General features: G+C 29.0%; 1 protein-coding gene across 1 annotated transcript in view; it reads left to right on the top strand.

Moving 5' to 3' along the window:
• Positions 1–407: 407 nt before the first annotated feature.
• The window catches only part of LOC141348566 (protein dispatched homolog 1-like), a 66,972-nt gene continuing 48,051 nt past the window's right edge, over positions 408–19,328 (top strand). Inside the window, exons 1-2 of the mRNA XM_073852845.1 lie at positions 408–425; positions 1,325–1,437. Of these exons, the coding sequence (XP_073708946.1) occupies positions 408–425; positions 1,325–1,437 (131 nt within the window). The remainder of the gene's footprint in view (positions 426–1,324; positions 1,438–19,328) is intronic.

The raw sequence follows: 19,328 nt of genomic DNA, 5'->3' as shown, positions 1-19,328 counted from the left end.
CTTCTCTGTTCTTGTTGTATTCAATATATTTTTAGGCCTCTAACACTAGCTTGCTTTTTCTTTTTCTTTTTTTTTATTCTATCTATTTTATTTTTATTTATTTATTATATAATTAAAAAAAAAACCTTAATACATGTACTGAGTTAGGCTAAATGAGACTTGTCATATCACTTTTGATTGTTTTTGATTGCTTCCATCATACTCTTTTGTTAGTCTTTCTAAATGTAAATGTACAGTACAGACCAAAAGTTTGGACACACCTGAATGAGAAGGTGTGTCCAAACTTTTGGTCTGTACTATATATATATTACGATTATAGTATTTATGGTAATATTGGCTGAACTGCCTTTTAAAATTCACATAATTCATTACTAATCTAAAAATGCAACTTACTATTTAAAAATAGTATGCATGCAGTATACAGGGTACACTGCACACTATTAAGCCGAGACACTGCAGGTGAATAGGGTAAAGAAATGAACTAAATTAATAGTTATCACCTTACTTACCCAGTTGTTTTTTTGTGTTACAAGTTTTCGAAAATGTAAGGTTTAAATATGCAAATGATCCATTATTTAATGAAATATGCGCTGATTTGCATACATTTCAAGTACAAAAATCTAAACACTAGATGAAGTCAGTTTCAAAATTCTTGTTTAATTTTTTGGACATATAAGAGTCAAAAAATTTTAGAGGAAATATCTCATTTAGTTTAGAAAAAAATAGGAAAAACTATTTTTTTTTTTTTACCATTTTCTGGGGAATAAAATGTATATAATCAAGAAAATCATATCTAAACAAATCCCTCTGTAAAAACCTTCAGAATATAGACAGGAATAAAAATGTAACGTTTAGTGTGTTACCGAAGTGGAGATTTAATGCTCAGTGTAGGAGAAAAAACTCATTTTGAAAAAACGGCCTTTAAAAATATGGATTATAATTGAAGTCTATTGAAACAAATAGATAAAGTGCTAAAAAAATATATATATATAAAAAAAAAACACTTAACAGTGTCTTTTGGGTGTGTTCTTTCTACTAGTCTGAAAAACACAATATGAAACATGTTTTTTCAGACAGTGTTTTTGCCTGCAGTGTCTCCCCTTAAGTAAACTAGTACATCAAACAAGGCCTTTGTAAGATGTAGCACAGAAAAAGCATTGAAAACACTAAGCATAGCGTGCTTTGTCTATTCCATACTTGTGAAGCGGCTCGTGTAGTACGCAAGGGTGTGATTTGGGACACAGCCCGAGTGTTGTGTTGTGTCCGGCCGATCTGCGCAGGTCCTGCGTGAATGCTCTCAGGATCTGCTCCTCACTTCCTGTAGTTCCTTCCCACCTTCCCACCCGAGCAGCCAACCAACCTGCCCCGTCTCACATTATCCGCGAGCTCAGACGCCAAAAGGCTGCCGGACGCGCTCGTGCTCGTGCTTGCATTGAGGTAAGATGCATTTGGCGCGCCGCCGCTGTTACTTTGTATCTTTAATCCATGATGACGCACACGCGTCTGGAAATCAGTGCGAACGCCGCGTTCTTGACTCTGTTCTGTGTTTGTGTTCCGCTCGTTGTTCGCGGAAAATGCGCTGCGAGTGTTTAGGACACAACTTTTCAGTTCCGTCGGCGTGTTTTGGTGTGTTTCGGGCTGATTTTGACGCGTAACTCTCTGAGGCTGTCTGTGGCGCGCTTGTTTGGCCGCAGCTGGTTGTGTATTGGCGTGTGTTAGGGATGTGAATGGATGAGATGCTTGTGTTCAGTTGTATTGTTGAGGTGGGATGCGGTGTTCTGTATTGTTATGCAGGACTGTGTGTGTTTACTCTTCCCACCATAGGAAACTGTTGCAGCCCCCTCACCTTCTATGTTTTAACATGCATGTGTCCCAACATTCAGCTAGCTTTATTATTATCTGCATGAAGAGAGTGAAAGAGCTGTCAAAAACATGTGCAGATCATATTCAGATTCGTATTCGTTCACCTCAAACTCAAAAAGCAGAAAGAAGACACTATATTTTGCAACAAAAAAACAAAAACATGGATATTATGTAGTGATTATTTTGTTTTAGTTGTGCTTCGCTCAAAAATATTTGTTTAATCATTTTACATTTCATCATATTTCACCCAAACTCAAAACTATATTTTGCATTAAAATTATATCAAGTATAAAAATGTTTTTAAAAGCATTAATGGTTTGCATTTTATGGCATTATTTGTAAGACAATAAACCAAATTCATACTGTAATGTTAAACATATAGGCCCGGTTTCACAGACAGGGCTTAGACTAAGCCTGGATTAGGCCATAGTTCAATTAGGACATTTAAGTAATTTTTATAAACATGCTTAGAAAAAAACATTACTGATGTGCATCTTGAGACAAAACAAAGACACTGATATATTTTAAGATCAATCAGTGCAATTTTGTTTCAGTTGAAACAGCTCAGACTTACATTTTAGTCTAGAACTAGGCTTAAGCCTTGTCTGTGAAACCGGGGGATAGAGATATTAATTAAAATAAATGAGAAACTATATTTTGCACAATAAAATTATAAAGCCTTTTTAAAAAAAAACTATTAAGATTTAGCATTTTTTGACATTTATTTCATGACAATTTTGCACATTACCCACCAAATGAATATTGTAATGCATAATAATAATAATAATAATAATAAATTAATAAATCATTTTAAATGTTTTAAAATAAAATATTTTGTAAGTCATTGTATCATTTTTTTAGACTATATTTTTCTTTCTGCAAAATATTATTTTGATGAAATTATGAGTGAAAACCATGTTTTCAAATTCATATATCATATTATATAATAACAAATATCATATAATATATGAGAAACTGTATTTTGCAATCTATGAAATTAGACATTTTTTTCTGCAAAATATTATTTTGATGAAATTATGTCATCAAAGAGTGAAAACCATGTAGATCATATTTCCAAAGAAATAAATGAGAAACTATATTTAGTTATGAAATATTAAATTAATAAAATAATAAATAAATTTAATTAAAATGTAACAGAATAAAATATTTAGTAAATCATTTTGATTTATTTAGAATATTTTCCTTTATACAAAATATTATTTTGATGAAATGATGCTGTCAAAGAGTAAAAACAGTTTATTATTAACTGGTTATTTTTCAAAAGATATACATGAGAAGCTATATTTTAAACTCTATGAAAACTGTTTTTAGAACTATTAAGATTTTGCATTTTTGTGACTTTTTAATACCAGTTAGGCACATTTTTCACTGATTTTATATTATTGTGAAGCATAATAATAATTAATTAATTAATTAAAAATGTAAAAAGTAAAATTTTGTAAATAATTGTATCATTTATTTAGACTATTTTTCTTAATGCAAAATATTATTTTGATGAAATTATGTTGTCAAAGAGTGAAAACTGTAGATCAGAAATAAATGAGAAACTATATTTTGCACTATATATTTGTAAATTATATGAGTGTTTTAAATCTATTAAGATTTAGCATTTTTTACATTATTTTCATGACAATTAAGCACATTGCCCACCAAATACTTGTTATTGTAAAGATAACAATAATAAAATAAGTATTCAATTATAAGTATTTTAATAAGTATTTTAAACATGATATAATTTACTAATAAAATTTCATCTTTTATATCATATTATATTATATTATATTATATTCGGACAAAATGTGACCTCTCTTGAGAAAAACAGGAAAATTTAACACTGTAATTTCCAGGACTTGAAAAGTCAGGTCCTTTTTTATGTCACTTGGAATAAAAGCGTCTGCCAAATGCGTAAACGTAAATCCAAACTATAAAATTGTTTGTGCAAATCCTAATCTTGAAGGACAAGAAATGTAATGGAAAACTGACGGGAATGCATTGGTCATGCGGGAATGTTCTCATCTGTTTGTGTGTGTAAACGTGAAAGCTTTAGCATGCATCGAGTCGTCTTGCGGTGCGTTTCAGTGCCGTGCTGCAGGTCTTCTCTTCATCTGTCCTCTAATATGTTGCTGTTTGACTAGTTGCTGACCCAGATTGTAAATGTTTCACTGAAATGCCCTTGTCTCTTGCCTTGATGTTAAAGCGTCCACTCCAGGCTGATATATAGTGTCTGGGAATGACTTCAGTTGGGCTCATCTCTGTCGGCCGGATCTGTGCACCTGGCTTACTGATTAATTTCCCCCATTGTTTGCCGTAATACTTCATCAGCCTTTCCAGGACAGAGAAAAATGAGAATATGTGTCCGAGAGGCTCCATGCTGAAAAGTTCAGCCATGTTTCCCAGGGCTTTTCCCCTGAAAACATGGAAATGTTTATCTCCCTCTACATGCTGTAGACTCTACAGAGTCCACCGTAGATTGCCAGGCGCGCTTGCAATGAAATGGGAATTTAATTCAAGTTGACAAAATGATTTTTTCCCTCAAGTCGAAGAGCAGCCAAAACTGAATGAAACAGTGACAGAAAGAGAAAAACATAATTTTTTCACAAAATACTGTAGGGTCATTCCCTGTCAAATCAACCAAATTTCAAAAAACCTCCCTGTCTCAAATTTTTAATTTTGCTAATATTTTTTCTGAAGAAAGAGAAACATGTATAGTGATGAAAACCAAAATATTAAATGGCATGGATGAGTATTTACTGAGTAATTCATTGTTTTGCCAATTTTCATCAAGTTACAGAGGGATAAAAATGACTTCAGAAAGATGGCAGCATCATTATCTTATTTTTACATAGTGATTGGTATTTTTAATAGTAAAATCTGTTGACTTTAGCAATCTTTGTTGCATTATGTGCCAATGGCAACCATTCAAAAATGGGGAATCGGCACTTTTCTCATGTTTTTTCCCAAAGTTTGCATGCCTGTAACTCAAGAAGTCTTAAAGATATCTTAATGCCCTTTTAGATATTGGATCTTATCAAACTTTTCTTTTTGGCATCTTTATTTGTAAGGCCCTATGAGATTTGGTTCCAGAGATATTGGAATTTAAAAATGGTTCCAAGAGCTAATTATTAAAAATGTACACATTTTCAGCGGTCAAAAAACGAGTGTAGGTCAGTTTGCAATTTTGGGTCATTCCATGTCAACTCAACCAGAGACCTCCTGATTAATTTTTTTTATTTTGCTAATATTTATTCTGAAGAAAGATAAACATGTATAGTGATGATAGCCAAAATATTAAATGTGATGGATGAATATTTACTGAGTAATCCACTATTTTGTAGAGCGAGGTCAAAATGGCAATTTTCACCTGAGATTCAGAGTCAAGTTACAGGGGGTTAAAAATTACTTCAGAAAGATGGCAGCATTATAATGTTATTTTTACACAGAGATTGGTAGTTATATTAGTAAAATTTGTTGACTTTAGCAATCTTTGTTGCATTATGTGCCAATGGTGACCATTCAAAAATGGGGAAATGGCACTTTTCTCACATTTTTCTTGAGTTGCATGCCTGTAACTCAAGCAGTATTAAAGATATCTTAATGCCCTTTTAGATATTGGGTCTTTACTAACTTTCCTTCTGGCATCTTTATTTTTAAGGCCCTATATGGTTCTGTTCAAGAGATATTAATATTTAAATATGGCTCCAAGAGTTATTAGTTAAAATGTACACATTGCTCAAAAGCCAAATGTAGGTCAGTTTGCAATTTTTTTTACTAATAATTACTAATATTTTACTAATATTTATTCTGAAGAAAGATAAACATGTATTGTGATTAAAGCCAAACTACTAAATGTTATCGATGAATATTTACTTAGTAATCCACTATCCAATGCCATTTTCATTTGAGATTCAGAGCCAAATAACAGGGGATTAAAAATGACTTCAGAAAGATGGCAGCATCATAATGTTATTTTTACACAGAGATTTGTAGTTATATTAGTAAAATCTGTTGACTTTAGCAGTCTTTGTTGCATTATGTGCCAATGGTGACCATTCAAAAATGGGGAAACAGCACTTTTCTCACATTTTTCTCCAAAGTTTGCATGCCTGTAACTCAAGAAGTATTAAAGATATCTTAATGCTCTTTTATTGTGTCTTTACTAACTTTCCTTCTGGCATCTTAATTTTTAAGGCTGTATATGGTTCAGTTCCAGAGATATTGGAATTTAAAAATGGCTCAAAGAGTAAATTGTTAAAATTGACATTTTCAGTGGTCAAAAAAACAAATCTGGGTCAGTTTGAAAACAAATGACACTTCTTTTCTTTTAAAGAGGAATGTCTGAAGAACAAATTATGTTGAAACTAGAGATTTATCTTGTATCCTTCCAAAACGATTGCATTGAAAATACCTGTCTGAATGCCATAAATATTCTTTTTCCAATGTTAACATGCCTATAACTCAAGAAGTATTAAAGATACCACAGTATGATTTTAGATTCTAGTTGTTAATGAACTTTTCTTTTGGAATCTTTTTTCGATAGAAGAAAACAATATAGAATTCTAATTTCAACATTATTTCTTTTTCAGATATCGTTCTTTAAATAAAATAAGCATCAGCTCTATACAAAGTGACCAAAATTTGGTTTTCGACCAAACTCAACAATCTGGACATGGAGCCTCATTGAGATCCCCATAACACATGTAGGGCCTTGAACATTAAGATTCCAAAAGAAAACTTTGTTAACAACTAAAATCTAAAATCATATTGCAGTATATGTACTTAAGTTATAGGCACGTAAACATTGGAAAAAGACTATTTGTGACCCTGGACCACAAAACCAGTCATAAGGTTAAATTTGACAAAACTGAGATATATACATCATATGAAAGCTCCATAAATAAGCTTTCTATTGATGTATGGTTTGTTAGGATAGGACAATATTTGGCCGAGATGCATCTATTTGAAAATCTGGAATCTGAGGGTGCAAAAAAATCAAAATACTGAGAAAATCACCTTTAAAGTTGTCCAAATTAAGTTCTTAACAATGCATATTACTAATCAAAAATTACATTTTGATATATTTATAGTAGGAATTTTACAAAAAATCTTCATGGAACATGATCTTTACTTAATTTCCTAATGATTTTTGGCATAAAAGAAAAATCAATAATTTTGACCCATACAATGTATTTTTGGCTATTGCTACAAATATACCCCAGCGACTTAAGACTGGTTTTGTGGTCCAGGGTCACATTTATGACACTCAAACAGCTCTAGTTTCAAGGTTATTTGATCTTCATTCATCTTTAAAAGAAAAGAAGTATAGATTTTTTGCAAACTGATGCACATTTGGTTTTTGACCACTGAAAATCACTCATGGAGCCATATTGAAATTCCAATATCTCTGGAAGCAAATCTCACAGGGCATTAAAAAATAAAGATGCCAAAAGGAAAGTTTGTAAAGACCCAATATCTAACAGGACATTAAGATAGGTTTAATACTTCTTGAGTCACAGCCATGCAAACTTTGGAGAAAAACATGAGAAAAGTGCCGTTTCCCCATTTTTGAATGGTCACCATTGGCACACAATGCAACAAAGATTGCTAAAGTCAACAGATTTTACTAACAGACCTAGCATTCTCTGTGTAAAAATAACATTATGATGCTGCCATCTTTCTGAAGTCATTTTTAACCCCCAGTAATTTGACTGTGAATCTTAAGTGAAAATGGGCATTTCGACCCCTTCTACAAAATAGTGGATTACTCAGTAAATATTCATCCTTGACATTTAATATTTTGGCTTTCATTACTAGGCATGTCTATCTTTCTTCAGAATAAATATTAGTAAAATAAAAACTCTGAGCTGGGGAACTTTTTGGGCTCTCCCTCTTTCTCTCTTTCTCTATATGTCTATATTCCTGTGTAACCTGGACATTTAGACTGAGATTCACCCTTGAGCTCATCCACAAGAGGGTGCCAGTTTACTAACATGTCCATTACAAGTCAGTGTAATTTACTGAGCAGAGGTGAAGTGTAAAGTTGGTTACCAGTGAGCGAGTCTGAATGTGAAATATTGCCAGACGGGCTGATTATATGAGGCTCAAATGTGTTTTTGCTTTATTTGCTCTTTACCCAGGATGACAGTAAACGCTGGCAACCGACACGAGGACCTCGAAATGTAATATCCAGGTTCAGCTCTGGTGATTTGTCACTCGTGTCCCTTTTCGTTGGCCTGAGCGTTGATTCTGGCGATGACTGGCTGGATTTCTCTTTCCGCCTGCACAGTATGTGCTCCAAAAGGGATAAAAATCAATAAGGAAAACAGATGTTGTCCTGTTAACTCCGAGCTTTCATGATAAGAGGCTGTAAAAGCGATCTGGGACAGAAATAAGTCCAAACATACATACTTCTCTGCTGCAGGAGGGTTTGTTGGGCATCTCCTTAAAAACCTACATACAAACGCTTTAGTTTAACACTTTGTGTGCATCTAATTTTCTCGCTTTGAGGATGGTTGCATTAAGCGATTAGCCAAGTCAAGGACTTTTGTTGTCTCATCATGACCATTCTGAGCCGCTTCTGCAATTGCACTTGACTGCTGGTCGTGAGGATGGCCAGCTGTTTTATAACTTGGAGCTGAATGTGTGTGAAATCGCATTAGTGTTGTGTTGTCAAGAGCCATCAGCACTCATTTTGTGGGTCGTGTCATCATATCGCGGCTTCTGGGTCACATCAGCCAAACTTCAGAAACTTCCCTGGCTAAGATTTTTTGTTGTGTTCATATTTTGTTTGAAGAAAGCAAAATAAATAGTTATGAAAGCCAAAATATTAAATGTCATGGATGAATATTTCCTGAGTAATCCACTATTTGGTAGAATAGGGTTGTCACATGAGGTTTGGAACCAAAATACAGGGGGTAAAAATAATTTTAGAAAGATGGCAGCATGATTATAATATATTTTTACACAGAGATTGGTAGGTCTATTGGTAAAATTTCTTGACTTTTGCTATCCTTTGCATTTTTTCCCCAAGGTTTGCATGCCTGTAACTCAAGACGTATTAAAGATATCATAATGTCCTTTTAGATTTTGGGTTTTAACAAACTTTCCTTTTGGTATACCAATATTTAAATCCCTGTATGGTTCATTTCCAGAGATATGGGGATCTCGATTGTGGTTCCATGAGTAGATTGTACACATTTTCAGTGGTCAAAAATCAAATGTCGGTCCTTAATGCATACAGCTGATACTTTTTGTTTTAATGAGGAATGTCTAAAGGACAAATAATTTTCAAATTAGAACAATATCTTGTTTCCTTCTGTTAAAACAATTGCATAGAAAATGCCCGTTTAGTGACAAATTTTTTTTTTTTTTTCCAAAGTTTGCATTCCTGCTTCACAAAGTATTAAAGACCTCTTAATTTCCTTTTAGTTGTTGATTCTTAACAAACTTTTATTTTGGTATTTTCATTTTTAAGGCCTTGTATGATTCAGTTCCAGAGATATGGGGGTCTAAATCTGGCTCCATGAGTAAATTTTACACTTTTTCAGTTGTCAAAAATCAAACGTCGTTCTCTATGCTAATACTTTTTGTTTTAAAGAGGAATGGCTGAAGAACAAATACTTTTGAAACTAGAAATGCATCTTATTTCTCTCTATGAAAACGATTGCATAGAACATACTCGTCTGAGTGACAAAGTTTTTTTTCAAAGTTTGCATGCCTGTAATGATGATTCATTTAATATATCTTAAATTTCCTTTAAGATTCTGGCTCTTAACAAACTTTTTTTTTTGGTACACCAATTCTTAAGTCCCAATATGCTTCAGTTCCAGAGATATGGGGATCTAAATGTTGCTCCATTCAAATCAAATGTCAGTCTCTATGCTAATACTTTTTGTTTTAAAGAGGAATGGCTTTTGAAACTAGAACTGTATCTTATTATGTATTCATGTATCTATGAAAACAGTTGCATAGAACATACCCGTCTGAGTGACAAATGTATTTTTTTTCCAAAGTTTGCATTCCTGTTACACAAAGTATTAAAGACATCTTAATTTCCTTTTAGTTGTTGATTCTTAACAAAGTTTTCTTTTGGTATACCAATTCTTAAGGCCCTGTATGGTCCAGTTTCAGAGATATGAGGATCTCAATGTGGCTCCATGAGTAAATTTAAAAAAATTTTATTGGTCTAATTTTGTCAAAGTTTGCATGCCTGTAATTCATGCGTTAAAGATATCTTTATTTGCTTTCAAATTCTGGTTATTAACAAACTTTTCTTATGTTATCCCAATTTTTACGGCCCTGTATGGTTTAGTTCAAAAGATATTGGGATGTAAATTTGGCTCCAAGAGTGAATTTGTTAAACTGTACCTATTTTCAGTGATCAAATCCCAAATGTGGGTCACTTCACATACATATTTGGTTAAGGAATGACACAATTGATTAAATCAGCCACAAAATATGTTGGTTTGATGCTGTAACTCTCTACTGACTGTGATCCTAGTAATCTCTGAGTTCACGGGTGAAATTGGGCCAGACTTGGGTCACTGGAAGCAGGCTTGACCCAGGCTGACGTCGCTGTGACCTTTGCTTGTAGTAGCTGCTCGTATCACCAGATAGAGTTACAAATGCAACCCAAACACTGCCAATTAAATGGCAGGAGAACGAGAGGAAATTAGTCATTAGCCACAGTTTTCTTTTGGAGACCGCGAGCGAGGGTTCGATTTCAGGGTTAGATATGATATCCCCATTAATGACCCTGCAGAAATTCACCCCGATTTAGTGGAATTGTTGAACTATACCTCAGAACCGGTCATAATATTTATACTGGGGTTGACAATTTCAATTTAAGCACCGTGAATATCACAGTGATTTCAATGTGCTGTAGGACGTTATATATAATTAATTAATCATTTATAAACAAACAAATAAATAAATAAAAACAGTAATATAAAATAATTTTAAGTAAATTATATGAAGCCTATTTTAGTACCATTAATAATTTGAAATAAATAATTTTCTCTTATAGAAAATAAAGCTGAATTTTAAATAAATAAATAAATAAATAATTCATTCATTCATTCATTAAAAATTATTTATTACATTTACATACATTTTTATTTTATGACCATTAGTAATTTTAAATAAAATAATACAATAAAAATAAAATAAAATAAAAAATATCTTTTAGAAAACTAAGCCTATTTTTATACCATTAATAATTTAAAATAAATAAACTTTTTTTTTTCATAGAAAATAAAGCCTATTTTAGGACCCTTACTGTATTTAAATAAATACTAATAAATTTCTAATAAGCTTATTTTAGGACTGTTAGTAATTTTAAATAAAACAAAACAAAACAAAATAAAAAATCTCAGAAATTAAGCCTGTTTTAGCACATTTAATAATTTTAAATAAATAAGTATTTTTTCTCATAGAAAATGAAGCCTATTTTAGAGCCATTAATATTTTTAAATGAATAAATACTTTTTCTTACAGAAAATGAAGCCTATTTCTGGGTCCATAAACCACTAAATAAATACATAAATAAATAAATAAATAAAATTCTTAGAAAAATTAAGCTTATTTTAGGACTTTTAGTAATATAATAAAAAATAATAATAATAATTCTCTTATAGGAAATTAAGCCTATTTTACTACTATTAATAATTTTAAATAAATAAACAAACAAATAAATAAATAAAAATTTCTTATAGAAAATTATGTCTATTTCTAGGTCTTTTAACAATTTTTTGTAAATAAATAAACGCTAAATAAATGTATAACGTTTTTATTCTTTTTATTCTTATAAAATAAAGCTTATTTTGGGACCTTTAGTCATTTTAAATAAAACTAATTAAAATAATAAAATAAGAGTTCTTTTATAGAAAATGAAGCCTAGTTTAGTACCATTAATAAAAATAAATACATAAGTAAATCTTATTTTAATAAGAAAATGAAGCCTATTTTAGGACCATTACTCATTGTAAATAAGTAAATAAATAAAAAATACAATAAATGCATAAATAAATACAATTCTTAAAAGTTTAAGAATTTTAGAAGCGTATTTTAGCATCTTTAGTAATTTTAAATAATAAAACACAAAACAAATAAACAGAATAAAATATTTTCTTTATCTTATAGAAAATGAAGATTATTTTAAGACTAATAATAATTATTTAAAAAAATTAAGACATTTCTATTTATAGTTTAACAGCATTTTCAATTTCAATTAGAGAGAGAGAGAGATTAACTTTTATTTCAGTTTTATTTTCTAATTTTTTTTGTAATTTTAGTGCTTTATCATTTCTGTAATTTCCATTTAGTTTGTTAGTTTTAAGTTGAAGTCTATTTTAGGACCATTAATCATTTTAAATAATAAATAAATAAAATGTTCGTATTTTAGAAAATATTTAAAAAATACTATATATGAATATTTTAAATATATTAAATAAAAAAATATTACATCTTATAGAAAAGGAAACCTATTTAAGGACCTTTTATGCATAAAAAAAATAGATAAAGAATTTCTAATTTTAGGAAATATAAAAAAAATATTTTTTAATATTATTTTATATATACATTTGATCAGTTTAATCCATCCTTGCTGATCAAAACTATTAATTTCTTTAAAAAAAAGCATCTGAATGGCAGTGTTTGTAATATAAAAAGGCCTGCTCTGTGGCAGACGATGAGTTCAATTGTTTTTGTGTAGGTTTAATCCAGGTCTGATTTCCTTTGACTCATCACATCGTATGGAGATATATCACATCCTCAATGTCACAGACTTTACAGTCAAGGTAATTGGAAGCAGTTCTTCCTCCGAAGGCGAGTCTGAGACGGGAGAAATCGATAGCGTGTGACGGCGGCGTTCAGAAGTCATAATGTGAAATATTACAGACGGGGCGCTTGTGTTTGACCTGTCAGACGGTGCTCTCGCTGTCTCCGTCCGTCAGTCGGCACAGCTGTCCCCGCGCCTGGATTTGATAGAATGGGGGCGTTGAGCAGAAACAGGTGTTGTGTATTAGTTCCACTTTTTTATTTCTCCCCCCACCAAAATGTCAGCGGGCTGGATAGAGTTGTCAGAGCGCATTATTGTGAAATACGGCTGCAGGTTTGGGTTTGACTATTGCTACAAAACATTTTCTTTCCCTCAGGAAAGAAAAATGGGAAAAATGTCATCCAGGTGGACTGACCTCACAAACGAATGCCGTGCGAGACAAAGGCTTTGAATTGGTAAAAGGTTCCTGCTGGGTTTTGCTTGTTAAGCTGGCTTAGTTTAACTAGGTTTAGCTCATTGACTAGTGCTTCCCACATTAATAACTTGATTATTGAAGTAAAATGGGTCCCAAATGCCATTGAATTTTCCAAATGCATTAATTTTAATGTTGTTTTATGTTACTAAATATATTAACATACTAAACATGTTATTTAGTGCTCAAATACTGTGTGTATTTATAGCTTGTATTAATATTTTGATTTTATTTTAGTACATTTTAGATAAGTAAATACATATGTTCTTATTAATTACAAAATATTAAAGAAAAAATTAAATTTTTTCTCAGAGTAAAGAGAGCCTATTTTAGGACCTTTTATCATTAAAAAAAAAAAAAAAAAAAAAAAAATATATATATATATATATATATATATATATAATTTTTTTTTAGAAAATATTTTAAAAAGTATTAAATACAATTAATTAAATATATATTTTTCATTTTATTTGTATATTTTCTGGTTTCATTTAAATTTAAAGTTTTAGTAACTTTGTGTGTTTTTGTCGTTATTTTTTATATATGACTACTAGTATTATTTATGTTACTAAATATATTAACATACTAAACATGTTATTTAGTGCTTTATTAATATTTTGATTTTATTTAAATTTATAATAATATAAATACATACATAATATGTTCTTATTAGCTGCAAAATTTTTAAATAATATTGAAATAAAAACTATGAAATTAACTTTTTTCTCATAGAAAAGAAGTCTATTTTAAGACCTTAGATAAAATGTTTGTATTAAAAAAAAAAAATGAAATATTCACTTTTATGAAATATATATTATATAATTGAGATACTATTATAGTTTATATTAATATTTTAAATTTTATTTGTATATTTTGACTATTTTCACTTTTATATTATGACTAGTATTATTTGTTACTAAATATATTAACGTACAACTTGTTATTTAGTGCTAAAATACTTTGTGTAATTATAGCTTTTATTAATATTTTGGTTTTATTTTAATATAAATAAATACATACATAATATGTTCTTATTAATTTGCTAAATATTTTAAAATTATTAAATAAAGAATATGAAATGAACTTTTTTTTCTCATAGAAAAGGAAGACTATTTTAGGACATTTAATCATTTTAAATAAATAAAATGTTTTTATTTTAGAAAATATTTTTAAAAATATTTAAAAAAAATATTAAATACATTTTTTTTCTTATAGAAAAGGAAGCATATTTTAGGACCTTTAATCATTTTAATCAAATAAATAAATAGAAGAATAAATTAATAAATTAAATACATTAAATAAAAAATATTAAATAATTGTTTTTTTTATAGAAAATAAGCCTACTATAGGACCTTTAATCATAAATAAATAAAATGTTTTTATTTTAGAATTAAAAAAATATATCTATATAAATAAATAAATAAATAAATAAAAGAATAAATAAATAAAATAAATTAAATTTTTTATATAAAAAATATGAAATAATTGTTTTCTTATAGAAAAGGATGCCTACTGTAGGACCTTTAATCTTTTTAAATAAATATTTTTTTAAATAATTTTAGAAAATATTTTTAATAGGCTATAATTTTCTATTTAAGGACCGTTAATGATTTTAAATAATACATAAAATAACAAAATATAAATTATACATAAAATGTTTGTATTTTAGAAAATATTTTTAAAAAACATCAAATAAAAATATTAAATACATTTTTCTTATAGAAAAGGAAACCTATTTAAGGATCTTTAATCATTAAATTAAAAAAAATAAATAATACATAAAAATGAATAAATTCATTAAATGAATAAATGAATAAATATTAAATTAATTTTTTCTTATAGAAAAAAAATCCTTTTTAAGAAATGAATAACATTTTGCACATTTTTAATAACATTAAAAATAAGGCCAAATTTAGAAGCATTAATATATTTTAATGTGTTATTCAATTATGTATGTATGTATATGTGTGTGTATATATATATATATATATATATATATATATATATATATATATATTTTAATAATTCATCAAGGTTTTATTAATATTTTATTTTTTTTCTTATTTGATTTAAATTGAAGTTAATGTTTTAGTAATTTTGTGTGTTTTTGTCATTTTTATTATATGATTTTTTTATTTCAGTTTTAGTAATTTTAGTATCAACTTAAACTAAATTAAAATGAGATATATCACCTTGGCAGCTGTATTTTATTTATCTTATTTCAAATAACAGTTTTTAATGTTTTGCTTTACCGTAATAACCTTGTTCTAATGACCAAAATGCTTTAAATTGTTTTATTTTTAAAAATAATAACCCTGTTTCAGAATATGATTCAAAACAGAGAAATTCTAAATAAATATTCAGCTTGACGTTGTATATTCAAAGGCCTTTTCAAAGTATGCGCTTTGTTCAGTTTTCACCTGCAGTAAACGAAATGTTGTAGTGTGTTGAGGATTTCTGGTTTGTAAACAGAGCGGCGTGACCTCCTCCTCAAACCTCGGTTTCATTGCACAACCTGTTCGCATTTATCATGTTTTCAGCTGATGCCTTGAAGACGGATGGCTCTACTCAAAGTCTCGCTGCAGCGTCCAAAAGTCTGCGCCCTTAATTCAATGAGATAAATGGAAAAAATGTGCAAATGCAAGTCATATTTGCAAGCCAGAGTCGGGAGTGCATTTTGTACCCCACTAAATCTTGCCAGAGTTTGTTCAGAAGGGCTGACGCTAACCAGAGAAACACGGCCTTCTCTGCTGACCCTGGACACGGACCAAACGTCCTGAACAACACACTCCTGACTGATTTCAGGAGCTGTTTGTGCTCGCTTTGTTGGTCCGTAATGAAAAACTAACGGATTTAGTTGTGCTTTTTACGGCAAGCGTCACTGCTTCAGAGATTTGCTGTCATATGCATGCAAAGCCAGATGAATGCTTGCAAATGCACCTTTAATAGACTTTTTTAGTTTAACTTTTTAAACCCATTAAGCACTACATAGTTACTGTTCCTGCTCAAACCTCTTTATATGATTTTATTTATGTTCTTTTAGGTTCTTCCCTTAAAATATGCAAATTATGTGTCCTAAAATTTGCTTAATTTTCTATAAGAAAAAGTATTTATTTATGTATAATGATTAATGGTCCTAAAATGGATTTTTATTATCCAGAAGAAAAATAATAATTTATTTATGTATTTATTTATTGATTTTTTAAAATGAGTAATGGTCCTAAAACCAACTTTTGTTTTATTTATTAAAAAATATTACTGGTCATAAATAAATATGTTTCTTATAGAAAATTTTTGTTCATTTATTTATTTTTTATTTTAGTCCTAAAACATACTTGATTTTACATATACACTCAAAAAAATACGTCATTGGATGAACTCAATTTAATTGAGGGCAGGATTTCCATCCAATAAATATGTGACCCCAACTCATAAAAAACAAATTCATGCAATAAAATGTAATTGAGTTGGGCCAACTCAATTTGATCAAATATAGTTTCAATGAAATTGATACGCTTATGAAGTAATTATTTTATGCTTGTTGAACTCAATCTAAAACATTTAACTGGAAAACAAATAACTAGGCAGAAATTCTTCTACACTCAAAAAATGATACATTGGATTTACTTAACTTTAGGCATTAACCAACTTATTAGGCATTAGCCATAAGATGGCTTTGTTACATCCATGGCATGCCCAAAGTAGTTGTTTATTTTATTATTAAAACAACTTTAACTTATGTTATCAGGTCCTCAACCCAAGCACATGCTCTATGCATTCACCACAATGGTAACCCCCAAAAACACTACCATACCAGAAACTGTTTTAAATACAAACATAAAAGAACATTAAACATTAACAAGTCTCCCAATTTTATAATTTTATTAAAAAAATGCATAAAATAAAATTTTATTTCAACATTTACTCTCCTTATCCAGCCGTGTGCAAAGCATGATGGGAAGGGGAAATCCACTTCCTAGTTACACAAGTAAAATAATTTATCTACTCTCAACTCTACTTAATTGAAATACGTTCTTTCAAAATGAAAATATTGAGTTGAACCAAAACGAAACTGTTTCAAATCAGTTTAACACAATGCAATTGTTTAAATGGGAAACCTAACACAATGGTGTTAAATGAAAAATATTTTTTTAAATTAACTCTACAGTGTGGTAGAATCATTTTTTTGAGTGTATTAAAAAATACATATTTATTTAAAAATATTAATAGTCCTAAATAGGCTTTATTTTATGAAGAGAATCTTTCTTTCTTTCTTTCTTTCTTTCTTTCTTTCTTTCTTTCTTTCTTTTTTTCTTTTTTTCTTTTTTCTTTATTTGTTTGTTCTAATGGTCCTAAAAAGAAATGGTCCTAAAAAGAAAAATACTTTATTTATTTCTTTATTTTTATTTCTTTATTATTTTATTTTATTTTATTTTATTTTATTTTATTTTAATAGTCCTAAAACCATACTTCATTTTATTTAGAAAAAATCTTTTTCTTTCTTTCTTTCTTTCTTTCTTTCTTTCTTTCTTTCTTTCTTTCTTTCTTTCTTTCTTTCTTTCTTTCTTTCTTTCTTTCTTTCTTTCTTTCTTTTTTTTTCTTTTAATGATTAATGTTCCTAAAATAGACATTATTTTCTATAAAAAAAATATTTATTTATTTATTAGTTTGTTAATTTATTAAAACATATTAATCGTCTTAAAATAGGCTTCTTTTTTCTGTAGTTTAATTTAATGTAATTTTAATGTAAATTACTTATTTTAATTGTTATTTTTATTTTTTTAATGGTCCTAAAACAGGACTTCATTTTCTATGAGAAAAAACTTTTTCCATTTGTTTGTTTGTTGTAATCATTAAGGGTCCTAAAATCATTTTCTAAAAGAAAAATATTGATCTGTTTGTGTTTAAAAATATTAAAATAATAATGGTCCTAAAATAGGCTTCCTTTTCTGTAAGAAAAAATATTTTATTTTATTTTATTTTATTTTAAAACAGCCTTAAATAAATGTTTAAAAAAAGATATATATATATATATGTGTGTGTTTGTTTGTCTGTCTGTGCTAAAATATATCCTGAAATATTTTTTATCTATTTCAAATTATTTACATTCCTAAAACAGGCTTTGTATATGAAAAAAAGTGTATTTACTTAAAATATATGAATGTTCTGAAATAGGCTTCATTATCTATTAAAAATATTTATATATTAATTTACAAATATCAGTGGTCATAAATAAGCCTAAAAAACGGCTTAAAGAGGCTTAATTTTCTATAAGAAAAATATATTATTTATTTAAAATGATTAACAATCCTAAAATAGGCTTAACTTTGTATAAGAAAAAATAAATATTTTATTTTAATAAACATATTAATGATCCTAAAATAGGCTTTATTTTTTTTTAATTTATTTTTTTGTTTGTTTGTCTGTCTGTCCAAAATATATCCTAAAATATTTTTTTAATAAGAAAAATATATTACCTGTTTAAAATGATTACCATTCCTAAAACAGGCTTTATATTTAACATTTTATTTTATTTATTAAAAATTATTAATGGTTCTAAAATAGGCTTTGTTATCTATTAAAAATATTTATTTATTAATTTACAAATATTAATGGTCATAAATAAGCCTAATTTTTTTTTTTTATCCCAAAGCAAAATAAAAAGACGGGCAAACAGTACGTTTTTTAAAAGAAAGACGCATGTAGTTTCTGTCAAAGTGAATCCGTTCAGTAGTTCATTTGAAGTTCTGTATGTGATCTTTCGCTCTGCTTCATCTGTTTAGTTTAACTACAAAAACATCCATTAGGCAGTCTGGCTTTTGATTGTGGAAAAAAAGTGAAGTATTTTTGAGAGACGAATGTGCACTTGCATGTGAGGAGTTGAGATTGACCAGAGCCCTTCTGGAGCTTCACCTGTAGGAGTGTTTTATGTTTAAGGTTGTAGTTTTAGCATTGACTAATGCATTATTCTTTGGATGTTTCAATTAACCCGTGTGCTTTGTTTAATTTCTGAATCATGTCTTTTGAGCTTCGTGCTCTTGAGTAGTTCTCCGTGACCCGATGCTGTTTGGTTTTTCCAGACCTCAGTACCTCAAGTATTATTATTTTTTTTATTAGAAGCTAGTACTCAATTCCTAGGCTTTTATCATTAGAGCTGAACAGACTGTAGAAGAAGATGAGTTTACATTGATGATCACT

This window comes from Garra rufa, chromosome 13, assembly GCF_049309525.1.
Source record: "Garra rufa chromosome 13, GarRuf1.0, whole genome shotgun sequence".
Lineage (NCBI taxonomy): Eukaryota > Metazoa > Chordata > Actinopteri > Cypriniformes > Cyprinidae > Garra > Garra rufa.
This window is presented reverse-complemented; position numbering and strand designations above follow the sequence as displayed.